This window comes from Gavia stellata, chromosome Z, assembly GCF_030936135.1.
Source record: "Gavia stellata isolate bGavSte3 chromosome Z, bGavSte3.hap2, whole genome shotgun sequence".
NCBI lineage: Eukaryota > Metazoa > Chordata > Aves > Gaviiformes > Gaviidae > Gavia > Gavia stellata.
Genome location: NC_082637.1, coordinates 17,886,522 through 17,913,113, shown reverse-complemented (window position 1 = coordinate 17,913,113; position 26,592 = coordinate 17,886,522). Strand labels below are relative to the sequence as shown.

Below are 26,592 nucleotides of genomic sequence, written 5' to 3'. Positions count from 1 at the left end.
GGCTATAACGTCCAGGTGATAGCACAGATACCCTAGTTCATAATTCAAGAATAAATATTTACTGCATTTCTTAACTTATTAATGAACCCTGAATTTTATTATACTTTGAGTTTAGCATAGGGTAAGAATTAAACATTCAGAGTCTCCACAGGGTATACTTAGCTTGATGAAAGTAGCTTCTGATGAAGACATTCAAAACCATTATTTCCTCACTTACAGTAAGCAGAACAAAAGAAACCTCACAAACTAGTGCATAATTATAGCATGAATATAATAAAATGTTATAAAAATGTTGCAGCATTTTCAGTTCTCCTTGTTCTCAGCCATTCAAGTTTACTGTATGGGCTGAAATTTTCCACAGCTAGGCTCTCTTTAGGAGTGATGACCTTTTTTTGGTCCATATTTTAAAATTTTGGCTCACTCTTTTTTAGCAGAAAAGTAATTATGCATGAGATAAATATGATCATTCAACCATTAAAAATAGCTAAAGGACCTAGAATTAGCAGTAAATATCTGGTTTAAAATTCATTCTTACATGATAAATACTACTAATAAAGCTGTATATGCTTATAGTAATTGTAAGACTTTTTTGGGAAAAAAGGATGGATGTTTATTTTACTGGGCTTCTGAAAATTATATATGGAACATTCATAGTAGATTGGATGATTAAAATAATGAAAAGCTAAGAAAAGCTTTGATGTACATGTGTGAATGGCTAACTTTTTTGGGTAACAGGAATAGAGTCATGTTTATTGTGGGGAATTAACCAGAGCTTCGTAACAAAGGAAAAAAAGAATCCTGAATTTTTTTAAATTTTGCAAGGCACTCTCTAGGTGCTTCATAGCTGAGTAAAGCAACTGGTAGTTGACCTGTATCACTGAAGGATAAACTTGTATTAGTAAAAAGATCCCCTCCAACTAAGGTAGACACTTATTAGAAAATGGGACTTAAAAACTTTATCTTCTTCTGCAGTTAAGTTAGTTGCACAATTTGGGTATATTAGTCCCATGGTAATGTAATTAATTGGATATCCTCAGCTCTACACACTCAAACTGAATTAACCATGCATTGCTATATGTGTTGTGCTACTACCTGCTCATAAGGGAAGGTGTCCTCTGAAGAAAGTAAAGAATTAAAGGTTTCTTTTCATTAAATTCAGAATCTTCACTCTTACTGAAAAGCATATCCCTTTTTTCACTGTTAGCCTTATCTGGTAATAACTGTCCAGCATTCTTGAGAATCAGATAGTCAGGAGACTCCTAGCAGTTACAATTTCAGTAGAGATGGAAGTCTTTAAATTACTTCTTCCAGGCCACACAGGGTTGGATTCATCAAACCTATCTGTAGCCCCACAGAAGTTGTGCAACAAGCCTGAGCTAATCATCAGGCTTTCTCTGCATACACTCTCACTGTAAAAAAAAACCTAGCTGATTAGCTTAGAAAAAAGGCTATATCTTCAAATGGCAGTTAACATGGGAAGTAAATACTGCCTTAATAGCATTTGCAATTAACTATCTCCCTCCCTCATTTCTTGAGGTAGTAATTAGCAATTAGTTGCAATTAACATGTTTGCCTTATATAAATATCATCTCTGGTTCTTTAGCAGACAGCAGTACTTACAAAGTTTTCTAAAGTTTGCATTTTTTAGCTTGGAGTTCTTGCCACCTACATGCTTGAACACCATTTGGCATCAGAAGGCCCTAGTCCCAAAAGTGCTGTTTATAACTGTCGTGACATGAAATGGAGATGGTACAGACAACAAGAAAAAAAAAACAAAAAAACCCCCACAGCTAAGGGAAATCTATTCCAAAAGAATACCTGAATTACTAAAGTTTAAAGACATATACATAAGCAGTTTCATCTAAGAATATAGTGTAAGAAATGTCAAAGTGGCTTAGCTCTGGTGTTTGTCCAAGCCACCAGCCAGCCTCACCAGCAGTGGCTGTAGGTGGTTGTCCATAGAAGAATGAGAACAAGGCAAGTATGGTATTTCCTTTAATGACTTTCCTAGACTCCCAGTGTTTTCAGTTCAAGGGATTCTCTGAGACCAATGTGATTTGTCTAGTGGGTAATCCTTAATACATATCTCTTCCAGTTACTTATTTACACTCCTCTTGAATCCACATGCTCTCTCTGCAACCATACCATCCTTTGGCAAGGAGTGCAGACCTGTACCTGGCTGCGTAAGAAACCACCTCCTTGTTTGGGGATTGAACTGGCTCCTATTTTTTTGGTTTTGATGGCCATTATTTCTTGTAGCAAAAGTGATAGTACAGTCAATTCCTACCCACCCTTTGCATGCTGGTTATGATTTTATAGACTTCTATGATAACACCTTTAAACTGTAGTTTTTTGAAGGTAAAGAGACCTAATCTACTTAATTCTTTCTTGCATGGAAGCCAGCTCATCCCCATGATCATGCTTCTTGCCATTCTCAAAATTTTTTCCTGGCTCTAATATAGCCTTTTAGAGATGAGAGCACCAGATCTGCAGACAGCATATTGATGCTATAATAATACTAATAATTCCTTTCCTAATAATTCCTAACATTAATTTGCTTTTTTAAGCACTGCCAACCACTGAGTTCACTTTTTTTTTAATTTTAGCTGTAAGAGCTAATTCCTAAGAGGTAATGGATACATTATTTTATGTATTTGTCTAGGTGTATCACTTAACATTGCTCTCCATCCGTAATTTCCAACCAGCCCATAAGAAGCTGCTTTTAGTTTCTTTTTAACAAGCTGCTTCATTTTTACATGGTGCTGTTTCTGAAATTGAGCTGAACTGTGTGAAGTTCTTGGCCTTTGTTGTTCCCATAGGGATAGTGAATGTAAGTACATTATGGTACCTATTACAGCCTAATGAGTCAGCTGTAAGATTCTGAAAAAGAATCTGCACAGTGCTTAGTTTTGCATCAAGGGTGGCATTTTGAGATGATTCTTGTAAGAAGGGAGGCACTCCCACAATAAAATAATGCAAAGCTTCCATTACTGGATTTATAATTGAGAATAGTAATGGTATCTAAGTGAAAACAGGACTAAAACCACATCAGTTTGGTACATGTAGACAAATGGAGTATATTTTTAGAGAAAATATATGGTCCTTCCAAAATCAATTTTAAAATTATCAATTTAGTCACTTCACTATTTTTTTCCCAGTTGTTAACCTCCTCCTTTTCCCCATTAAAACTTACTTCCTTTTGTATTATCTTCCCATCTATTTAATATTTCTCTTTAGAAATCACAAAACATTATATTCTTATTTGGACTATACTATAATCCCATGCAGAAAGGATGAAACATCTCCAGAGTTAATAGTATGAGGCCAAATGTGGTGTGATTAGACGATAGTATGCATCAATCCTTTTTTAATAGTGTAGTCATTATGATTTTTGGATACAGGCCATCAAACATTAAAATAATGGTAGAAAATCAAATCAGTTTATTAAAAAATGATAACGTTTCAGAGTCAATATTAAATTATTGGAGATTTCAAATATTTTGCTTCCTTAAGAACTTATGTCCATAAATTTAGCTCATAAAAGGCAGAGAGGTAATTCTTTCCTTATAATCCACTGTACTTTTGTGCATTTTTACATGCAGTGAATCTTGGTATGAAGCTTAAATAGGGGAACTAGGGAAAATGCATCAGAATTATACATGTAGTCATACTGGAACTCATTTAACTATCTCTTTAAATAGCTCTATGGAGAGAGTGAATACCTCTTTACCTAGTGCATTAAAGTTTTTTTTCACATAAACTCAGATAAAATGTAACTTTATTTCATACTCTGGAGTACTGAAGTCATGAATGAATTATGCAGCATGTCAGTCTTGCAGAATAAATGCTTATATACCACAGCATTATTTATTTGTCAAATGCTGAAAAAAAAAGGTATTGGTATTTTTCAAAGATCTGTCTAAATATACAAGGCTTAAGCAACGCCCTGAAAACCTCTTAGAAAGGACTGTAATTAAGTTTTAAAAATTAAAAATAGTAACAAGTGGGCCATTTTAATTTTGGAAATGAGCAGACAATCACCAGGTGATTGGATTATTGTGTTTTAAGATGCTTTGCCCCAGCGGGTGTGACACGTTAACAGACTGTGTGCACACTCAGATCTGTTTTCCAGGGACGTAAGACAATGTAGTTTGATTTCCTGAACTATGGGGAGTGTGTTTGCTCCTCGATGTATGCACATACACGAGGGTACATGCTGCAGTTGAGACACTACTTTTGAAATGTCAACCACTTTCATTACTGTTGCACATATTCAAGAAACTTTGATCACAGCCTTTTCTGTGTTTGACATGCTTTGTTAGCAAATCCATCCTGAGCTGAGACGTGCTTTGGCAAGTCCAAGATCTGACTGCTTCCAATAATGCAGATAATAATACACCAGCAGTTCTCAGTAGTTATGATTTTGAACAGCCTTGTTACTGCACCTGTGAGATTCCTTTCTCATAATTGTTTACTAAATATTTCAGACTTGACAGTTCTTTCATGAGCTCTTCAAATACACTAATCCAAATCAAATCATAATGCAGTAGTTGTCTTTCATAGAAAGGTAAGTTGTTTGAGAAAAGGAGCAGGCTGTTTAAATGTTGAGAGAGATGTCAAATGCCGTTACAAAAGAGTAAATCCAGTCTGTGCCTGTTCCTGTCTCAACTGCTGTTCAGGCATCTGAAAAGCAGAATCAGAAAGGTTTTTGTGGGCACCAGGTCCAGTGCACTGAGAGAACAGCAGCTAATGCAACAGGAGTGCTGTCCTGCAGAGGAGAATTTTGCACCATTGCCTTACTCAGTCTGAAATCATGCTTCCAAGTATCTGTCATATCTGTTTTTAACGGCCTGAGGAACTGTTCAGCTAGCTCATAGCCAGGTAGTGTTAGGGGCAGCAAATGGAAAGAGTCAAGCACTTTTTTTTCCTTTGTGCTGTTTCTGCTGAAAGGCAGGAAAGGTTACCTCCTTTTAGACAATGCTTACCACAGCATGTTCATTCCTATTAGGTCTGAATATGCTATTGCAATTATAGATGGCATTGCTGATTTTTAGGAGGTTAAAAATAATAACAAAGTACTTCAGATAAATTCTGAGTTAGTTGTCCTTACGTAAATACATTCTTTTAACACTGTGCTTGCTTTACTTGGCCAGTGTCCTCTCAAGAAGGATTTGGAAAGTTTTGGTTTATTTAGCTAAAAACAAATGATCTTTTACCCTAATCCCTGAATTGTGACTATGAGTCCATTACATTAAAACAGCAGAAGTTAACACATATTCCTTTGAATCCTTTAGAGAATAATTGAAGATAAATGAAAAATAAATAAATGAAAATTCTTGATGCAGGGTTGGAAACTACATGGTCTGTTTTAATTCAAGGTTAGGAGATGCAAGATCTGGCTACAGTAAAGCAATCTGGTACCTGCCAGGGTTCTCCATTTTCCCTCGTGGGCTTCTGCAGTAAAAAGTCATGGCACTTACATAGGGGGAGCATAGGAAGGGGAAGGGGAAGAGCAGAGGGCAGGATGCAGCCCTGATCCCAGTAGAAAATGTGGTGCAGACCAGACAAGGTTGCACGGTATGGACGTGTCCATGTCCCTTTCCTGTAAATCTCATCTTTGGAGAAGGTGAGAGGGAACAACTTTTCCTTCAGTTTCCACTGTGGAATTTAAATTCTGGATCGAGAAGCAGGCTAAAGTATTTTCAAGTGTATTTGTTTAGCAACAGTAAAAGTGCTGTGGTTTTCATGTAATACAAAATTTTCTGTGTTGAGTGGGCACCCTTTAAACATGCCAGTGTCCATGAAAGTCACCACAAATAAAGATTAGAGTTGTGACTCACCACTAGCAAGAGGAGATAAATATGCCATGAACTGTCTGATGCGGAAGCAAATACATGTGCCTATTTTTATGCACTCAGTTGCACATTATGATTATGGTAGTAACAGCATACAGAACGGTACACAGAATTTCCCATGCATAAATTTGGAGTTGCCTTTTAAAAGCATGTGATCTCAAAGACAAAGACAAGGAGAACAAAAAACAACAAAGCACAAAATCTGTTCTGAATGCGCATTTATGAACTTAGTTTCCAGTTGGTACAATGGTGGTTTAAGAAGGTAAATCTTGTTAAAGCTGTGGGAGATAACCAAATTAAACTCTGAAAATCATAGCAATGCTAGATCATTATAGTGCTTTTTTCTTAGGGCCACTTGGACAAAAAATTGGACATTATTTTGAAACCTGCACAAAGCTCTGTTGAATCTGTAGTTTTGGACTGTTGCTGTTATCTAGCAAACACAATAAGCAAATACTTACAATCTTTTCTCCAAAAATTGTCTTGCAGGTAAGCCAAAGGTGAAATACTGTTTTTTTTCTAATATCTTAGTACCTCAAAAATCAGGGGTCTCCTTCTCAGTTTCCAAATAATCTTTTGAAAGTGTAATCTCTTTTGATGAAGAGTCTTTATATAAGAGATTAAATGGAAATGGGAATTTTGAAAAAAGTTTTGAAATTACTTATAAATGGACAGATAATGAAACATAGCATAGATATGGATGCACAAGGTGTTGAATTACACTTGTTTAATTTAAAGATAAGTGTCTAACACTGAAGGAACTTAGTGTCTGATATTTTTAGTGATTAACAAGAGTCTTCCTCCCCTTGGGACTGAACTACTGTGATACTGTTAGAGATGAGTGGAGTTAAAGCTGGTGCAAAATGCAGAGTCTGACACTGTGAGTAGTGGTACAGACTTCCTGATAACTCCTGGGCTGAGTTCAAGGCAATGGTTTTTGTCTGTTTTCTCCATCTCTTTCATGATACCTTCACACAGTCCTGCTCAGTGGTAGCACTAGAACCTCAGCCAGCCTCCGCAGGAGTAGAGCACTGACTGGCAAGGAGTTCCCCTAAGAGGATTTTAATCTCCCAGCTTGTACTGTGGAGTCTATGTTTGTAAATTTTCTTCTGAATAAATCCATTTTTCTTTTCCTTCATTTGCGAAAAGCAAAAAATCTGTGGTTGGCTAAGAGAATACTAAAAAGGTGCCCTAAAGCACATACATTTGCAAGTTTTATGAGCTCATCATTGCATGTTTGTGTGCTCTGATCACTATATTACATTTGAAGCAATGGATGGTGCCTTGCTAGAAGGCTAAACTATTTTGTAAATAAAATAAATATCTGTACGGTTATATATATTTTAAAGAAAAGCCATGTTCTTTGTAATTAACAGTTTCCATTTTAGCCTGGATTGCAGTCATTAGTTAACCATGCAACTGAAAACTGTTCCTTATTTCTGTGATCTCATTAATGTCACTTGCATGTATTAAAAATAAGTTTATTTCATAGTGAGGAGTTTTTTCTGGACCTAAATTGAAAATCAGGAAGCAAAGGTGGGACTGTGTCTATTAAAAAAGTAAAAAAAGGGTAAAACTACTGAGAATCATTTGAGAAATATACCTGATGAGAGCATTACGCTATGGTAGATGTAACAGATTATTTCGGAAATACAGTGGCTAGTACAGACATCCACAGTCCCCGAAACAAAAATCTAGCTTATCATTGTACCACTCATTGCCACACATTGTATAAACACTTGTGTATTTATGAAAGTATGAGTTTTCATTATCATCCACATTTCACCAAATGTAGAAAGTCTCCCATCAGTAGGGGCTGGAAATGAAATTGTTCATGCTTTTTAACATCTGGCACAAATAGATTCACTATGGAGAAGAAGATAAGTGCTGTCAATATTATGTGTGGACAGCTGAATATATAACAGACCTTGAAAGGAATTAAGTGGCAATGACATCTGTAGAGAAGCAGAAATGGAGGTGTATGTAGCTTGCTTTGTCATTCTCTAACACCAGATACGTTCTTTATAATATTGATACTTACAGCAATGGGACAAACTTAGAATGTGAGAAAGAGGTTAATACCCTTCCCAAGCCATTATTTAAAGTTCATGGCTGGCCTATTTTTAGGCCACCATGTGAGAAGATGTTCGCTGAAAATAGATACAGATCATGTGTCCTTGCAGAATATAGAACATCAGGACATTTTATTTCCAAAGAACATAATTGGTACTGGGAGCAGAATCTTCTTTCTTCTCACCTTTTTGCTTGTAGATTATAACTTCATTTATACAAGCACACACTCTTATGTGAGTTATATTAACCTCTAAATATTTAACTAAAACTAAATTGAAATACAGTTCTAATGGAACACATTAATTGAACTTCGATTTTTTAGCATTAAATGTACAAATATGTACATTTGTATACATATAGATATGTTCATGTACACATATACATATATGTGTGGGAGAGCATATATATGCGCATATATATACACACATGCATACACAGACTTTCAGGCACGTACATGCAAACACGTGTCGAAGTTGTATGTGTGAAAAGAATACTATATACTCTGTTGACATCTTTGCATAGTACATGCGTAAGTGCATACATTGCATCATGTACTCCAATATGATCTATGTGTTTCTCACTGTTACAGTATATCTCAACACATATTTCCTATGCCACTAGTCTACGTTTATAATATATTACCTTAAAATGAGCTATAATGATAAGGGTTTTAAGGGCTCTCCTATGATATAAAATCAAAATAGGTAAATTTATTAATAAAAGTAGAGATTAAGATATAGTCTTAAGAAAGTTTAAAAATCTTTCTGAATAAATTATAGGAACATATTTCTTATGGAAATAATCCTCAGCCTATATTTAGTTCATGAAATGAGTAATGTAACTATAGTTAAATGCTACTAATGGTTAAATAAATATAAATCTTTGGGCAAGCAGAAGAACTGAAATTGTTTTGAAAAAGAATATTTAACTGAGATAAAGAATGTGGCACTGCCTACACACCTGCATCCTGTGGCTGCTGGGTCTCATGCACAGATGCTAATGGCAGCTCCCAAGTGCCCTGCTGCCATCAGGCCCCCTTGCTTTTACTGCATTTCTAGTCTTGGAGAGAAAGCACAAGCACAAATATTTAAGACCTTAGTGATTGCATGCAGAGAGCAAGCATAGCATAATTACTAAATGTAGATGACAGAAAGCTACAGGTATCTCCCCTGGTTTCTTGTTTATTATTTACATAGATGCTTCCTCTCCCTGCTCCCTAGAATAAAAATTTTCAGGACATACAAATGCTGAGGATGTCTTATGCATCCTTGATCTGTCAAGTCTTGACCACGGTTTGGCTCCTATTTGTAATGTGACTCTCTCTTTGTTATTCGGATACCATGCCATTATTAAGCGTGTCTGCCTACTTGATATTTAAAGAGTTTGATGCATTACTTTTACTCTAGCTCTTATTGCTAATCCACATTGACTAGTCTACTCCTGCCAGTTTGCCTTCTTTTTCCTCCACATGATCTGCTATCAAGGCTGTTCTTGCTGTCACCATGCCTACTTGCTCTCCTCAGAATTTCTTCCACTCTTTACACCTCCTGTGCCATTTATGCATCTCTTTCCCCTGCAGCTACCAGTATTAGCCAAAGTGGCACTCTCAAGGAAATTCTATCTTCAGGGCTGTCTGGCTGTCACTCTACTAAGTTATTCCCAGCAACTTGATCTTCATTTTTACCATCCAATGATACGTCTTCTGGAGCCGGCTCTCCATGTCTCACCCTTACAACTGAGCATCGTCCTCATGTTTCACTGTAAAACTGGGCTCTAGAATCAGTGCTTTCAGTATTTTTCTATTTCTGCATGCTTGCACTCTGGTGCAGCAGCTTGAATGTGGGTCATGAGCTCCTTACACTCGTGTTACAAGCTGCTCCTCATAACATCACTGAACCCTTGCACCTGATCCCACTCCAGCACCCTTTTCAGTAGTTCCGTTTAGAAGGCAAATTCAAATGGTCTCATAATTAGTTTGTCCCAGTTCACATAGCAAAGCAGTGACGAAGGCTGATTCAGAATTAGAAAGGGATTGTGCATCCTCCTTATCTTTCTTTTTATATCCTTCTGTTATATATAGATTTGTACATCTATAGCTGACATTGTAAATACTCTAGCACATACACACACAGGCATTTAGGGTTCTGTCACACATTTGTCTAAGAAGTCTAAATAAATCTTCTCATTGTTTACAAATGCTCTTTTTTGCCACTTTAAGGTGTGGATTATACATAATGTAGCAATGTTCAGATTTTGTGTGTAGGATAAAGTTAGGAGTTTGCTGTTTCTCCCATATCATAATATAGAGTAGGCCTTCATTGAATAGTTACAAATCAAATTAGATGCAAACAGAAATGTACTTAAAAACTCTAAACATAATTTCAGTGTGGATACTTCAAGCTCAGCTAACTGGGATTTATCCAGTATAATCAGTAAGATTTAATTTAAGCCACTTAATAATTTTATATAGAGAGGCTTTGAACCCATGGGTTTTTAATTCATAATAAGAAGTAAGTGTTAACCTAGCAATTAACAAGATAACAGTATTTCTGATCCAGAGCTCTTGGAGAGCTTTAAAATAACTCACCACTGATTTCTAAATAACTGTTTTCCTGGTTGTTGTTACTGTGTCAGCTAAACCATATACACAGAGTGTAGATAAAGCACGTTCTCTTGAGAATTCAAAGAAAATATGAGTGAAATATTTTTCTCTGCACAAAATGTCGACTTTTACTTTGGCAGTTTGTTCTTTTGTTGCCTTTCTTTTAAAACACAAAGATATTTCTCCTAGTACTTTCTGAGTTACATAAAACACGTTCATAATCTGTACTGTTTCTTTCTACCCAAGATGATATTTAAAGTAATGCACAAGAATCTGAAATCATAGCACTGCCTGTGATTAGGACTCGAGGAAATGTATTTTATTTGCTCTGAATGATCTCATCTTTAAATAAAATAACACTTTAAAGTGAAACAAAGCACTTAAAAATGACACATTTCTTTCTCCCTCAGTAATTTTCCACCTTCTAACATCTTAAATAAGGAAAGTTTGTACTTTAGCATAAACTTTCACAGAAAACTAATCAACAAAATGAATACATTACTAGAATATAACAGCTGAAATTACCACAGCAGGGTGGTTTTGTATGCGTAGCAACATAGGTTGGTACCTTCGTTAGGCAACTCAGGCGGAGCAGGTGATGTTGTGTACACATGGGTATATCCAGATACGGATTACATATTGAGAGAGAAAGGTGGGCAGAAGATGAAGCCATAAGAGAACATGAAAATCCAAGGGCGAAAATCCTGTGACAAGGGTATGTTTTGTTGGGATTCCTAAAACGAGATTCATTCCTTTCTGGTTGGGCTGGACTGGCTCTGCACAGAGGAGTCATGCAGGTCTGAATTCTCCCCTCTGTCTATATCATACTCTGCTATGTTGCAATTAAGATACGTTACTGATAATTTATCTTTTTTTTCCAATTTTCCTTTAGCTTACTTCATCTGCCCTACTTCTCAGCCTTCACTCCAGACACCTTTTCTCCAGGTGTTGTGCTCCTGTGCTCTGACTTTTCCAGGAAATTCAATTTCTCAATCTGTTTTTAAAGTCAACCTGCCTGCCTTCTTTTTTCCCTTTCTTCTAGGTCTTTGTGTTCCTTCTTTTTGTTTTTCTCCCATTCTCTCTTAATACTACTCTACCTAGGTCTATTTTACTCTTTCTTCTTGATCATCACTAGAGCTGAACTTTGCACTCTCCCAGCCTTTTCTGTGCTTCCCCACCAGCTTCTATATAATTTGCAGTCAATTTTTGATTTCTTTAGCAATTTCCTTTCTTTGCCTCCTGGGCATGCAAGACGAGCTATTCACTTTCAGAAATAGAAAACAAGCAGCAAGTCTACTGAAATGTACCTGAGCAAAGCAAGACAAGTAATAGTTATTGTCAGCTTTCCAGCATCAGTTGAGACTGCAGTAAGGCAGTCGCATCTGGAGCTGAGGTTGTAGTCTGGGACTCCTTGCGTGATGCCACCATACTGCAAGCAGTGGGGGCAGGGAACAACTTTCCTTTGGGAGGGAGGAGGTGGCTAAAGCTTTATGGAGAAATGGAGTATTTAGACGAGAAGGAAAACAGGCTTTTCCTCATCCTTTAGAAAGGCAGTCAGTTCGAATCTCTTTATAGTATTTATTCTCTCATACAGAATATATTTGAAGGGGTAGCCTGGGATTACTCCTCTTGACATAAAGACTCAGCAGGATTCACTGATCTTGAATGCCAGTGACGCCTATCTGGTAGTTCACTCCTTGCAGTGGTGTTCTTTGAGATAATTTTTGGGTTCAGGCAAACAGCACACATCTTGCATCAAATTTTCCGTGTGTTTTTAAAAGCAAGACTAGTTTGTGGGGCTTTTTTAAGCCCTGATTCTGATGTCATGTGCGTAGATAGTATTGTCCAATAGTGTCACACCAGTAACATCCATGTCTTTGCCTGCTCTGGGTGGGAGTCATAGCCAGACTTGCTCTTCCTTTCTATAAGTAGGAGTCTCCCAGTCATTGCAAATCTTAGTGCTCTTTTCCTCACATCTTTTCTGTTTCCATTCCTGCCATGTATTCCCGTATATTTCAAGTTTTATGCAGCCATGAAGAAGTCTGCTCTTGGTGTCAGGTCTGTCTCCTCCTGTCTTAATCCAGCCCATTTATGCTTATGGAGTCCATACATGATGCAGTGTTTCAGGGATGCCAAAACACTCATTAGAAGGGGAAGTTATGGCAATCAGAGAGGGTGAAGGAGAGTAAGGCAGTACAGTGGAAAGTGATGGAGGAGGAGTGTTGTATTTCCATCGCTTATAAATAATCCTCAGATAAAGTGTTCTTGGTGGAATCATATCCCCACTGAATTCAAGTGGAGTTTAGTGATTGACTTCAAAGATGTAGCATCTTACTCTCCATTCACTCTATCTTTAACACACTAATTCTGGAATTAAATCTTCATTAAATTATAATTATATAAAGTTATATATTTTTTGTATCTCCTTGGCTCATTCTAGAGGAAAAAAAAAGAGAAGGGGGAAAAGGCTTATATAGTATTTATCTAAGTATATAGATGTGGTGCTATTGAGACCAGGGTTAAAGAGAATCACTGTACTGCCCTTTGTTAAGAATCAATGTTCATTTCAGCTTAGAGACACTTCTATTTCCACCTTGTCATTATATAATGATACTTTCTTGTGGGATTGTCAGAAGATACCATCAGTCTATCCTAGAAGTAGCACTAGGAAGTAATTTTGCCCTGTTTTTTCTTTCTGTAATGGAAAATAAGACATTGCTGGAGATAACAGCTTTCTGCTTCCCAGATACCTGGTGAAACATTTTGTTTCACATTATTTTTCCAAGTTCCATTGCATTTATTCTGACAGAATTTCTCAGGGAAAGGCAGTTGTTTCTTCACTCTTAGATCATGCCCATACTTCTTAATTGCCTCAGTGGCCAATGGCTTCCCTTCAAAGGGAGATTTCCACCTCCTTCCCAGATACAAGGGGACTGATTTGAAGAACTCATTATGATTTTGTTGCTTATACTGTGGAATTAGTTGAACTTTCCCATCATGTCTGCAAGCAGGATATGACATGGCGGGGGTGGGAGGAGGAGAAAGGAATTTGTCTGAACTGTGGACAAGTATATCTGACCTTGCTGCTCAGAGAGCTGGCTACATAGGATATACGAGATATATGAGACAGGAGATGCATGGGAGGTTGAAAAAACAACTTCCAGCAGGAGTGCAATGGGCCTCAGTCAAGGGGCTGAGAGCACTGGTAGGTGGGATGTCTCCTTTACATCAATCACAAAGCCTTGGTTTAGTGTAAGAAATGCTAGGGATACTCCACTGACAATGAAATTATATTTAGTTTTACAAAGCAGTTAGGTGACTGCTGGTTGTATTTTTCTTTTATTATTTGCTCTGTGTGTATTTATATACAGATGATCATATATGCTCTTCCTGTCATGTTTGGGTTGCTACCTCAGTAGATGTTGCCTGCCTGAGCCCCTCTCCATGTGTAATACTGATTAGTCTCAGCTCTTCAATACACTGTTAAATCTGTATGACAACTGACCATGTTAATTTTCCTAAGACAAAGTAAGGTCTGCAAGAATGAGCTTGAAACTCTTTCAGAAATAGTTCATTTTTCTTATTTAAAGCACATAGGGCATTTATAGCTTTTTGGTACTAATACTTTCATGCATATGTGCTCATATTTGGCTCTGTAAATGTAAATATTCTTGGTGGGAGACACCCTTAAGGCAGTCTTAGGAAAATAGCAGTGCTTTCTGCATATAAGTGTCTACTATATATGCATTTCTTTGAAGGGCAGGAATGTTTATAAAATGAATTAAATTCTGGGAAGGAAATTTTCCTGTTAATTTCAGCTAGCCCTGCAGCTAACTCTAATGTATATTTATATTACCAGTGGAGTTGTTCTGGTCAGAAAGATGTTACTGGTGCAATATTTGAAAACACAGGGCTTGCGTAATTTTATCACTTAATACAGTTACTGCAACAGCTAATCTTGTTGTCTGGCAGTGTAATTCCTATTTAATTTTTATCTTTCTGTCATGTTTTTCCCCTTAAAATCCAAGGGGAATACGAAAAAACATGTGAAAATTGCCTGAAGAAGACAACCTTTCACTTCAGAAATACAAATCAGACTGCACTGTTGTTTCAATCACTTCACTAGAAACAGATGAATATATAAAGAAAAGATTAAAAAATTGGGCACAGAAAGAAACACAGAAAAGTCCAATGTGAGCATAAAGAACTTCTTTGTGAAGAAAGCAGAAAATCTTTCCTTCAATGCCCATCATATTGTATATATTTGCTGATCATTATTATTATATTTCCCTCCCCTTTAGGAGATTGTCAACTTCAACTGTCGGAAGCTGGTTGCTACAATGCCTCTTTTTGCTAATGCAGACCCAAATTTTGTGACTGCCATGCTAAGCAAACTGCGATTTGAGGTGTTCCAACCTGGAGATTATATTATCCGAGAAGGGGCTGTGGGTAAAAAGATGTATTTCATTCAGCACGGTGTTGCTGGTGTCATCACCAAATCCAACAAGGAGCTGAAGCTGACAGATGGCTCTTACTTTGGAGGTGAGTAGGAAAAAATGAATGATAACATTGGAGTGAATGCACTAGAAAAAAACATGTTCAGATGCCAGAAACATAGAGATATCAGAATACATCTATTGAGTGTCTTTTGCCTAGACAATTCCAACCTCGATGAAGAGTGCACAAAATATTTCTGAATAAGACATTCAGAGTCTGCTTACTATTGTGAGGATAGCTATTAAGGATGAAGAAGAATTACCTTCCTGAATTTTGAACTTATTTTGAATTAAGAGCACTGTTATTTAACAGACAGTATTTAATTAAAAATATAATTTGCATAGTAATTTTTTAGCTATTTAAAAGTAAAATAAACAGGACTCATCTTCTTTGAAAAGGGATACAATTTTTGAGTCATAAATGTAAAGTACTTCTAAAAGGTAAAAATCACTGTAAGAATTACAAAATTAGGCAGTGGATAAAAGACCATTATTTATATGGGATATTTTGGTATTCATGAATATTTCAAGCTGTTCTTAGTGCTTTTTCACTGAATTTTAGCACACAGCAATGTTTATCCTTCCAGTATACACTGTGACACACTGGACTCCCTATCTGACTAGATAGCTCTCTAACAGATGTGTATTAAACGAAAACAGACATGAATTTTGATCCAAATTAAATTAATCTGGTAATCCTAATGAAAAATAGGTTTTTGTTTAGTGAAGGCATCTGAATATTTGTATTTGGATGAAAGCAATCTCTTTTTTTCCATATAATAACTGACCGGCATGAAAATGTTGTTCCTTGTGACTGTAAATTGTCTTTGTGCAATGGAGTAGGTGTCTGCTTCTGTGAGTAGTAGCAAGGCTGGTTTCCAGAAGCTGATTCAACATTTGCGTGTGCCACTGCTGCCCATGATGGTTACAGTTAGTTGGTCATTGTATTAATTTTCTGTTGAATCCCATGAATCATCCCAGAACTGAGTCAAAAGCCTTTCAGAAAATGTTCTATTGAAAGCCTAATCAGTGGCATTTAGCTGGTATACAGAAGTGGGAAGCTTAGAAAAGTGAATTGGGCTCCGTGTTTGAATTGGGCTATAGAGTTACCGAACTAATCCCATTTTAGAATACGCTACAGCAACTGCTACTGATGTGGCCATCAGGCCTTGTCACTCTGCAGTTGCCTCTGCAAGGTGATTTGTACCAGTATTTGCAGAAGCACGTCAGTAAAGAGGTCTTGTACTTATCCCATGGGTTTAAACTGTAGATGCTGAACACAGGAGATTAAGAAGAAAGAAAAGGTAAATGCTGAGAATGAAGAAACAGAGCAACCTTGGTCTTGGTCTTCTCTATGCTTAGCAGTGCCCCAGTTTATGAAAATGAGTTTGCAAAAGCCTGTGTGCTGAATCTGGCCATAATACTCCTCTGAACCAGCAGAGGATCAGAGGAGATTGCACATGAAAGTATTTTACATAACTGTCAGCCTGTTGTTGCAGTGCAAACGACTGCTTAGCTCATCCTGTTCATCTGCTACCCTGCTAAGCAGGAATGCAGACAAAAAATAAGCTATTTTGCAATATCCAGACACCACAAGAACTTGTTACACTGTACACCAAAGCAGTTTTGCTCATCCAGACTGCAGCTGGGATGAGACAAGGGGTGCAAAAATGGGGACAAATTAATCCAAAGCCTGGCAGCTGCTGGGGCAAATGGGAGATAATAGGTCCTGCTGGATGTAGCCTGAAGAGGTAAGGCGAGGCGAGGCGAGGCAAGGTAAGGCGAGGCGAGGCGAGGCAAGGCGAGGCGAGGAGAGGAGAGGAGAGGAGAGGAGAAGAAGGGCAAGCGCACAGGGAGAGAGAACCTGAGAAAAGAGGTGCCCTAAGATCCAAACTGGTGCAGTTCAGATCTTTTTTAACAAAATATCATATAACATTGTGAATTCCCAGAAGGGGATTTCAGACTCTGGAGAAGAAAGACCTATTTGAATGCAGCTGAAATGAGAGGGAACAAGCTACACATCGGGTAACTGTGAATTGAAAAGGTTTGGTTTGTCAAAGCAGAAAAAAAAATTTCTAAGATTCTCATCTCTCTGGAGAAGACACTCTTTCCCCTGAAATGTATATCAGAATCTGAGTAAAGTTTCCTGACCAAAGCAGACACAAGAAATGTTTCACAGTGATAAAATGACAAGCTGGAAGAGTAAGCCTTTGTTCAAATCCTAAGACCAATAACCCCTTTTTTAGAATCCTATCCCTTAACCTTCATGTGTGTTCATAAATCTTATCTTCTTGAACTTTGTGTGCAGGAGCATTGCTTAGCCCAGCAGTGTGTAGGATGCTAATTTTCATCCCAATAAGTTTTTTTCAGACTGCTGATGGAAGGATATTTTCATCCTACATAGACACTCCAAGTGCTAGTAGAAATTTGAAAGTAATTTTTGGTATTATCCTTTTCCCTAGGCCATGCACCCCCTACCCTTGTCCCCACTCCGCCTTTGATGGAATACACAAAAAGTGTAAGGGAGCGCATGAGAAATACTGACTGGTCTACACTCCCTCAAATCTGCAGTCAACACACCAAAAAACAATATCCCCCAATTATTAGAAGATAAATATGTTCAGAAAAAAGTGTGATTTGAGGTTGACTATGTTCTTTCAAAGCTTTCAGTACTGACCACAGAGGAAATGTTTTAAAGAGAGTGACATAAATTATGTCTGGAATAGACATGGATCAGTGACAGGGTTGTTTCATAAAGATTCAGGCCAATCCATTTTCCTTTGTCTTTCACTGGCATTTAAAGAAAACAGTAACTTTTTATTGCCTTACCTTAGAATCCCTGTCCTCACATGGTGACTTGTGTGAGTTCTTACAAAAGGGACAGGAATTAGGTAATGAAGAATACGTGAAACTAATTTTCACTATATTGCACAGCTATATAGACATTTTTATATATCACAGAATCACAGAAACACAGAATCATTAAGGTTGGAAAAGATCTATAAGATAACCAAGTCCAACCATCAACCCAACACCACCATGCTCACTAAACCATGTCCCGAAGTGCCACGTCCACACAATTTTTGAACACCTCCAGCGATGGTGATTCCACCACCTCCCTGGGCAAACTGTTGCAGTGTTTGACCACTCTCTCAGTAAAGAAATTTCTCCTAATACCCAGCCTAAACCTCCCCTGGCGCAACTTGACGCCATTTCCTATTGTTCTGTCTCTGATTACATAGGAGAAGAGGCCAACACCCACCTCTCTGCAACCCCCTTTCAGGGAATTGTAGAGAGCGATGAGGTCTCCCCTCAGCCTCTTCTTCTCCAGACTGAACAACCCCAGTTCCCTCAGCCGCTCCTCATAAGACTTGTGCTCCAGACCCCTCACCAGCTTCGTCGCCCTTCTCTGGACACACTCCAGCACCTCAATGTCCTTCTTGTAGTGAGGGGCCCAAAACTGAACACAGTGTTCAAGGTGCGGCCTCACCAGTGCCGAGTACAGACTCATGATCACCTCCCTGCTCCTGCTGGCCACACTGTTTCTGATACAGGCCAGGATGCCGTTGGCCTTCTTGGCCACCTGGGCACACTGCTGGCTCATATTCAGCAGGCTGTGAACCAGCACCCCCAGGTCCTTTTCTGCGGGGCAGCTTTCCAGCCACTCTTCCCCAAGCCTGTAGCGTTGCCTGGGATTATTGTGGTAAGTGCAGGACCTGGCACTTGGCCTTATTAAACCTCATCCAGTTGGCCTTGGCCCATTCATCCAGCCTGTCCAGATCCCTCTGCAGAAACTTCCTACCTTTGAGCAGATCAACACTCCCGCCCAATTTGGTATCGTCTGCAAACTTGCTGAGGGAGCACTCAGTGCTGGCTGGGCCTGATCCCTTGGTTGTCCTGCATGTGCCCTGTGAGCGCCCTCAAGATGAACCTCTCCATAATCTTCCCTGGCACCGAGGTCAGGCTGACAGGCCTGTAGTTCCCCGGATCCTCCTTCCGGCCCTTCTTGTAGATGGGCGTCACGTTGGCAAGCCTCCAGTCATCTGGGACCTCCCCCGTTGACCAGGACTGTTGGTAAATGATGGAGAGCGGCTTGGCAAGCTCCTCCGCCAGCTCCCTCAGTACCTTTGGGTGGATGCCATCAGGCCCCATAACTTGTGAGTGTCCAGGTGGCATAGCAGGTCATTCACTGCTTCCTCCTGGATCATGGGGGGTTTATTTTGCTCTCCATCCCTGTCTTCCAGCTCAGGGAGATGGATACCCTGAGGATGCTTGGTCTGGTAATTAAAGATTGAGGCAAAGGAGGCATTAAGTACCTCAGCCTTTTCCTCATCCTTGGTGACAATGTTCTAATGTATCTAATGAGTCTAATACTAATCTAACTTACATTGTACAGATATATATTGGTGTAAATTGGTGTAATGCCACTGCTATGAGGCAATTCAGATTTTTGCTGGGGTAAATGCTATCAGAATCTCTCCATAATAATAGTCTATATTTTGGTGATTCAAAATGTCTCATGATTAATTACAACATCAAACATATGGGAGTGTAATAGGCTAAAGAGAAGTTTGCTTTAGTAAAAGAAATCCTTTCCAACAATTTCCTTCCTCTTACTCAGTTGGCTCCATGTGTGGCTTTTAGGGCTTCTTTAGTCATCACAATAAGATCTGGCTCTGCAATTTATCCTTCCCTTCTGCAAAGGCCGTTTGCTCCCTGATGCCTTGTGACCCTCCACTTCTCTGCATATCCCTAACGCCAGCCCCAGTCTGCTGGTGTTCACATGCACTCCACTACGGACTGAAAGCTCCTGCTTGGGGGTCAAAGGAGAAAAGCAGCTTTTTGCCATTTTATATATAACTTGCATCAGATTGTTACCCTTGCAAACATAAAGGTTAAAGCTATGCCAAAGCTACTACAGAGCACGTTGGTGAGCGGGAGTGGTTTCATGATGTCCTGTTTCTCTCCAGCTGCCAGCCCTGTGGAGTCAGAGGAAATACTCAGGGCATGCAGTCCTGATCCAGCTAAGCATGTGCTGAAGTGCCTTTGTGCTGAACTGGTATATTAGAGTGGGGCTGACATGCCTACAAAGAGAAAAGGAAAGGAATAAATCCAACCAGTAAGGCTCAGCACAGCTTTCTAAAAGGAGGATTTCTGGGAACGTGTTCAGGACTCTTCTGTTACTTCATTTGCTTTCTTGCTGGTGGATCAAGAACTCACTGTTCACTGTGGTCTCATCCTGCTCTTGCTGTAGTCGCTGGCAAAATTCCTCTCAACCTCAGAGGACACAAGATGTCTCCCTGCTATCTTTTCTTTCCTCCATCTGTTTTCCCACCTGTGTTTACACAGGCTTTCCTTCATTCAGCAACCCAGGCGTATGTTCCAGGAAATGATAACCCCTTTTTTCTGTTTTTAACAGATACTGTGTTAGAGCTGAAGGAATGCCGATATTGCTAGGGAAATCCAAGCTGACTGAGTAGGAAGTGTAGGTATCTTTTTATGAATTAGGTCTGGGGCCCTCATGTAGGTTTCATTTTGTTTGCAATTGGAGGGAGTTTCCTAGTTCCAGTAGGTAAGTGTGCAATAATTCATGGTACCCAATTTGTTATGTGTCCATTGCAGTTCCCCCTCCCCATTATATGAATATGAAAATGTAATGGTCTACCTCTTGTGTTGTAATATGAGACAAATACATGGTTTATTTTACTTATTCAAAGGCAGATATCACTAACTGTGCTAAATATCATCATTAATCTATAAAATTATATATAAATTAAATTCTCGTGCCCATCTTCCCAGAGTATGTCCCAGAGACATATTATGGCATCTTTTCTTTTTCGGTTTATTTTTTATAACATGTAGTTCATGGAATACTATAGATTTTTAAATGTTTTATTTCACTTCAATTATGTAATACTCTTCTAACAGTTATCCTTCCACACTTGAAATTCTAATAAGTTGTATCTTGCATTTGCTTCAGCTTGTAGAAGGCCAATTAGACAGAAATTCTTTGACCTACCTATTATTTATGGAGCTTTCCCCCATTTCGGAACAGCAACTGTCAGTATATTTTAGACCAGTGCAGTGGAAAATAATACCATGGGAAATGTTGAGTCACTTTAGATTATATTTTGCTACTTTTTTTTTTCTGTATACACTTTAGATACTTCCTTTTGATAGACTGCTTTTAAAGATTTGCAGTATAATACTGATTATAAATAGAGAAAATGCTGTTAAAGTGCCTGACTGTTCAGTGCTTTACACCTGGACAATATGATAGGATATACAGTTTTACATTTTGTAAAAATACTGCATATGGCTATTCCTTATTGAAGATAGTGGTGAATTAAGTCTCTTAGTATTCATACTCCAATCCAAATAATTAATTATAAGTAGCCTCCCTGAGGTATGATTTTTCACATTCTTGATGGCAAGTACACAATAAAATGCTTTAATGGAGCAGGATCTCCAGATCTCCATACCAAATCATTCATAAAATACTTTTCAGGTGAGCAGTATAGAACATTTTTCTAAAAGTATTGTCTGCAAGAGGTCCTAAAAATGAAATGCCTTTTTCACACAGACTAGTGTGCCATTTTGAGGATACATTTGCTCATGTTATAGCAAAATTTCTTGTTCTGCATTGCATTGTTCTTTTGACACCGTATTTTATATAGAAAATACTATGAGGTCAGAGTAACTTGCTATTCAGACAGAATATGATTTTTAAAAGTCTAAGAGACTTTTTAAGAAGGTAGAATGAAAATTAATTACTCTGTGATGCTAAAAGGTAGAAGTGGGTTTGGTTTTAGGAGTTTTAGTAATTAGCAAATGTAAATATAAATTTAACAATATTAATAATAATAATTGTAGTAATAATTCTTGCTATCTAAATAACATATTCATCAAACCAAATTATAATTTTAATTCTGTGAATTCATGAACAGTATAAATTTTTATTTTAGACTTTATACACAAAAAAACTAGATGCAAGCAAAATATCACATCAGCATAGGCTGGAATTCTGAGTTGGCCAACACAAATAAACCAGAAGATGATTTTGCAAGTACCTTCAATTTTACACAGTAGAATTTAAACTAAATATTTAAATTTAGATTAAATATTTAATCTAAATATTTAATTCAGAACTGACAGTCTCTGATAATTTGTTTAATAATTTAATGGATAAAAAAATGAAGTGCAATATTTTTACAGTCCTCTTAAATTCAAGTTGAATAGTTTAATTTGTAACTGTTATTGTTTGCCAAACTCAAAATGACAAGAGCATGACACTGAATACAAAAGGAACTAAGTGTCTTTTTTCAGCAGGGAATAGGCATCCATCTGAACAAAAGTAGGCATAAATGAATTACACAAAAATCACTTTTGGCCTTTGACCCAGCCAGTATAAAAGCTAAATCTCTACTTAGGCACATTATCTTAGATTCTAAGCTTAATTATTATTTTTTAAAAGAAAATAAAATTAATATCAGTCAAATTATGAGGTTTTACAATGTAATAAATAGACTATCTTAGTTTCCCTTGGTAGAAAGAATACTTCATTAAAGTAGAATAAAAATGTATGGATGCTGTGTTATAAAGAACATTGAAGATAAAATAAGAACTTGCATTTCTATTTTATATAATGATCCCAAGCTTCTGTTCTATCAGACAGAGCTTTCTCAGAAGAATTTGAATTAACAAAAGCAAATAGGTAGGACATAAGAAATGTTACTGGCCTCTGTTTGCTCTCGTCATGAAAACTTGGCCACAGCTATTTTCAGTACTTTCATATAGAAAAAAGAAAAGACAGATCAGGGTGGAACATAAAATGTCTCTGGTCATATAACATGCCACTTTTTATAAAGGCAATTGTATTCTAACCATCTATATTCGGCTATGACTAACAACCTTTCTGAAAATAATTATACTGTCAATATATATTAAGCATATTACATTGAATATCAGCATTAACTTTACAGGAAATAAGAGGACTTAAAAAACATCCAGTTATGTATCAGTCTTGTCAAAAATTATGAAAGTCATTAGAGAATGGCTAAAACGCATTGGCTTATTGCATCCAAATGTGCCTTGAACATTAATATATGGCCAAAATGTCTTTTTCTGTATCAACATTTACTTAAATCGCAGCAGATAATATTTTAAAGGCTCTGCCAAGTTGTTTTAATGAATGTCACATGGAAATAATAAGAGACCTGCTCTGAGTAAGTCTCAAAACATCCAAGTTAGTAGCATGTTATCACACTGCTTTTCTCAGAGCTGCTATAAAGTAGTGTATTAAGCTGTATTCAAGGAAATGGACTGATAAGAACAAGAATTGTTTCAAGAAATGGGCTTCTCCTAGGTAGGTGGCATAAAAGAGAAATTTGGGGCAAAGTGAAGAAAGGAGCATACTTTCAGGCTTGTTGAAAAACCCTAAATAAAAATGAAACATTTTTTAAAATAAATATTCCTCTATAAATCCTATCAAAGTTTGGGTCAATAGAAGTTAGGTAATTCTTTTCACAATTATTTTTCCCGCAGGAAATTTGTGCTATCTCAAATGAAATAAATGTACCTCTCTGCTAGTTAGAAATACTATTAGGAAAAAAATAAGAATAGAACCTCTCTAATTAGACCACTTACTGTACCAAACATTTAACATACATATACAAAGGTTAAGCAAATGAGGGCTTGGGAGGGAGACCTTTAGGGAAGAGAACAGTAGAAAGAAAAATAGCAGAAGAATTAATCATCTTTCACCTGTATTTTAGATCAGGAAAATGGTTATAAAATGCTCGTCATGGATACCTATCCCCAGCTGCTTCTAACTCATCTGTTTTGAAGGATTCCTTCTTGTCTCATGAAAGTCGCTTTTTCCTTTTTCCAAATGTGGGGATTGTGTCCCAAGAATAGCATTGTGGATAAAAGGGACTGGTAAAATACTGTTTGTGGGGGGTGCTGATATCCCTTAACATCTACTTCTTTTCCTACTGACCATTTCCTGCCTCAAGAAGACTAAAACCCCTATTACTACTATTGGCTATTACACTGTAGCATCATGTCATCCTCCATCATAGAAGCAAATATTCCTTTCAGTCCCCATTGCATTCTCTTCCTCTCTTCAAATATATGACATAATACATATGGGACATCTTCATGGTGGAGAAGTTATCTCAGCTGGTGAGGGTGCTGGCAAGCAGGGACAGATATTTGCAAACAAGAATTGTGTTCCTAACTTGCAATGAGGGGACAATTCCACAAGTCAGTAAGCATGAGTCTCTAGCTTACTGAATGAAATACATTTTTGCATTTTTGATTGCTATATTAATAGCGGTCTAATTCACCTTTTTCTAATCTTTTTCTGTTTAAAAAATTTACGATTTCAACCTTGCTGGTTAGGGCACATTTTCTATTTCTTTTATTTGTTCTGTAAAACAAAACAAAACGAAACAAAACGAAACAAAATGAAACAAAACGAAACAAAATGAAACAAAATAAAATAAAATAAAATAAAATAAAATAAAATAAAATAAAATAAAATAAAATAAACAATGAAGATGCTGAGCACTCATATGACAGGGTCTTCAGAGCCAGAAACTTCAAATGACTACAAACAGGCAAGAAAAATGTGAAATAAACTAAGCTGTTGGGGTTTTTGTTTGTTTTTTTTTAATAGGATGACTACATAAGGGCAACAGTTATCACAAATAGATAAATTAAAATTAGGTTTAGGTAAATAGTTCAAAAAGTGATAGGAGACTGAAACTGAGGCATTAAGCAAGTTGCTTTGGACCCTTAATTGTAAATGGCAATTTTCAGTCCCTTTTCAAAATAGTAACTACTCAGAAGTGTATCCAGGCCTCCTTAATGAACCCTCTCTCCGGTTGATGAATCCAGATATCTGAAAGCAACTTTACAGACAATTGTTGTTGGCATTTTTTGAATGAAGAGGTCATGCAGGCAGTGTCTGCTGTTGCTCAATCTGAAAAGCTCAAACTGTCTTGTCTGTAATTCCATATTTAGCGTAAATAAGGTGGGAAAGGGTGTAGGTTTTGGTAGCTTTCTTTTAGACAGTCCAGATTACAAACCTGGCTGTAAAAGGCAGTAATTGTCTCCATTTTCCTTCCTCCTTAAGTTCTTTCCTTTGCTGCAGGAATGTTCCTGTTAATCATTGACTGTATTTTAAGGTTTCTTAAATATAGGACTGAATTCAGAGCTAAATGTTACCTGAGCCGCCTTCTCATTTCCATCCACTCCACAGATCTGGATTTGGGGGATATCACTTCCTTTTTTTTTTCCTCCACAGTCATAACTAATGTGAAAGCAAAGACTGTTTTGCAAAACAACTGCAAAATAAAATCTGCATAGCTATATGGCATAGCATTTAATCTTCTTTCGTTTTCCTAGAAAATAGATTGCTGAAACTCATTTAATTGGTGTAAGCTACACTCCAACTAACCATAAGATCTGGTGCTAGTCATTTTAGTATCTATAACAAAATGCAGCATATCCCTGGGTTTTCCAAGGATATGCTGCACCAGTGATAATATATAGAACGATGAAAAAAATACATTAAAAAGTTAGAAAAAAAATTACAGGTAGATGCATTTGATGTTTTCCAGAGTTTAACAAAGGAGACAGAAATGCAGAGGTATGTGTTAAAGCAATCACATTTTTAGCACTTGAAACAGTTTCTCCCTGTTTTCTGTGTTAGAGATTGTTAAGTCAACGTGGAACTGGGAAATCACTCCATTTCTGAAAGAATGGAGTGTCTAGAAGCTTACTGATTTTTTTTTTTTTTCTAATTGCTTCAAGTTTATATAGTCCTTTCCTGAAGAAAAAACATCACTTACATTACTTGTTGTAAAGCTGGGAGCAGAGTGCCCTGAGCTGAAGGTCTCTTCCTGTGACTGGCACACCAGAAAGTGCCCGTTAGCTGGTTTCTGGTCAGTGGACAACTTCAGTAGCTTGAAGGAAATCAAGAACTATTGATATTTGCACCATGCCCAAGAGTTGCTGTTATGAAGAGTTACGTTAGAAAAGAAGAAAAACCTAAACCTGGTAGTTCTGGAAAACTTGCTCTGAAAACTTAGAAGATGGGTGAATGGAAAGAGCTTTTGTACATATAAGTTTTGTCTATAATAGTTTAGTAACTCATTGCTCTCTGTAAAACAATATTCTAATCCACTGTCCTGTTCTTGTAAAACTTTCCCAAATACGTTAGACTGACTGACCCGAGCCTTTGAATTGCTTTGATTTTCCATCTTTCTTCTGCTGCTGAAAGTAACCAGATGGTCTGAAGAGCTGCTTGCCCATTTACACAGCAATGTATATGCTAAAAGATGAAATAAGTTTCCTGCTGAGGATCTGAAGCAATAGTCAGCTGTCCTCAGCTGGAAGGACACTTCATTAGATCCTGTAATGATAAATCTGACAGATGATGGGAAACCTGTTACAGCTTTGGAAGGGGACAGAGCACTTAATAAACTGCTGTAGCTCAGAAATGCATAGAAAGTGCTGATTATTTTTACTTGATTTTAATATGGAGATCACTATATGGCTA

At 37.4% G+C, this 26,592-nt stretch overlaps 1 protein-coding gene across 1 annotated transcript in view; it reads left to right on the top strand.

The window, feature by feature from the left end:
- HCN1 (hyperpolarization activated cyclic nucleotide gated potassium channel 1) overlaps window positions 1-26,592 on the top strand; it is a 197,515-nt gene that overhangs the window by 163,933 nt on the left and 6,990 nt on the right. The window contains exon 6 of the mRNA XM_059833840.1: window positions 14,832-15,072. Coding sequence (XP_059689823.1) covers window positions 14,832-15,072 — 241 coding nt within the window. The remainder of the gene's footprint in view (window positions 1-14,831; window positions 15,073-26,592) is intronic.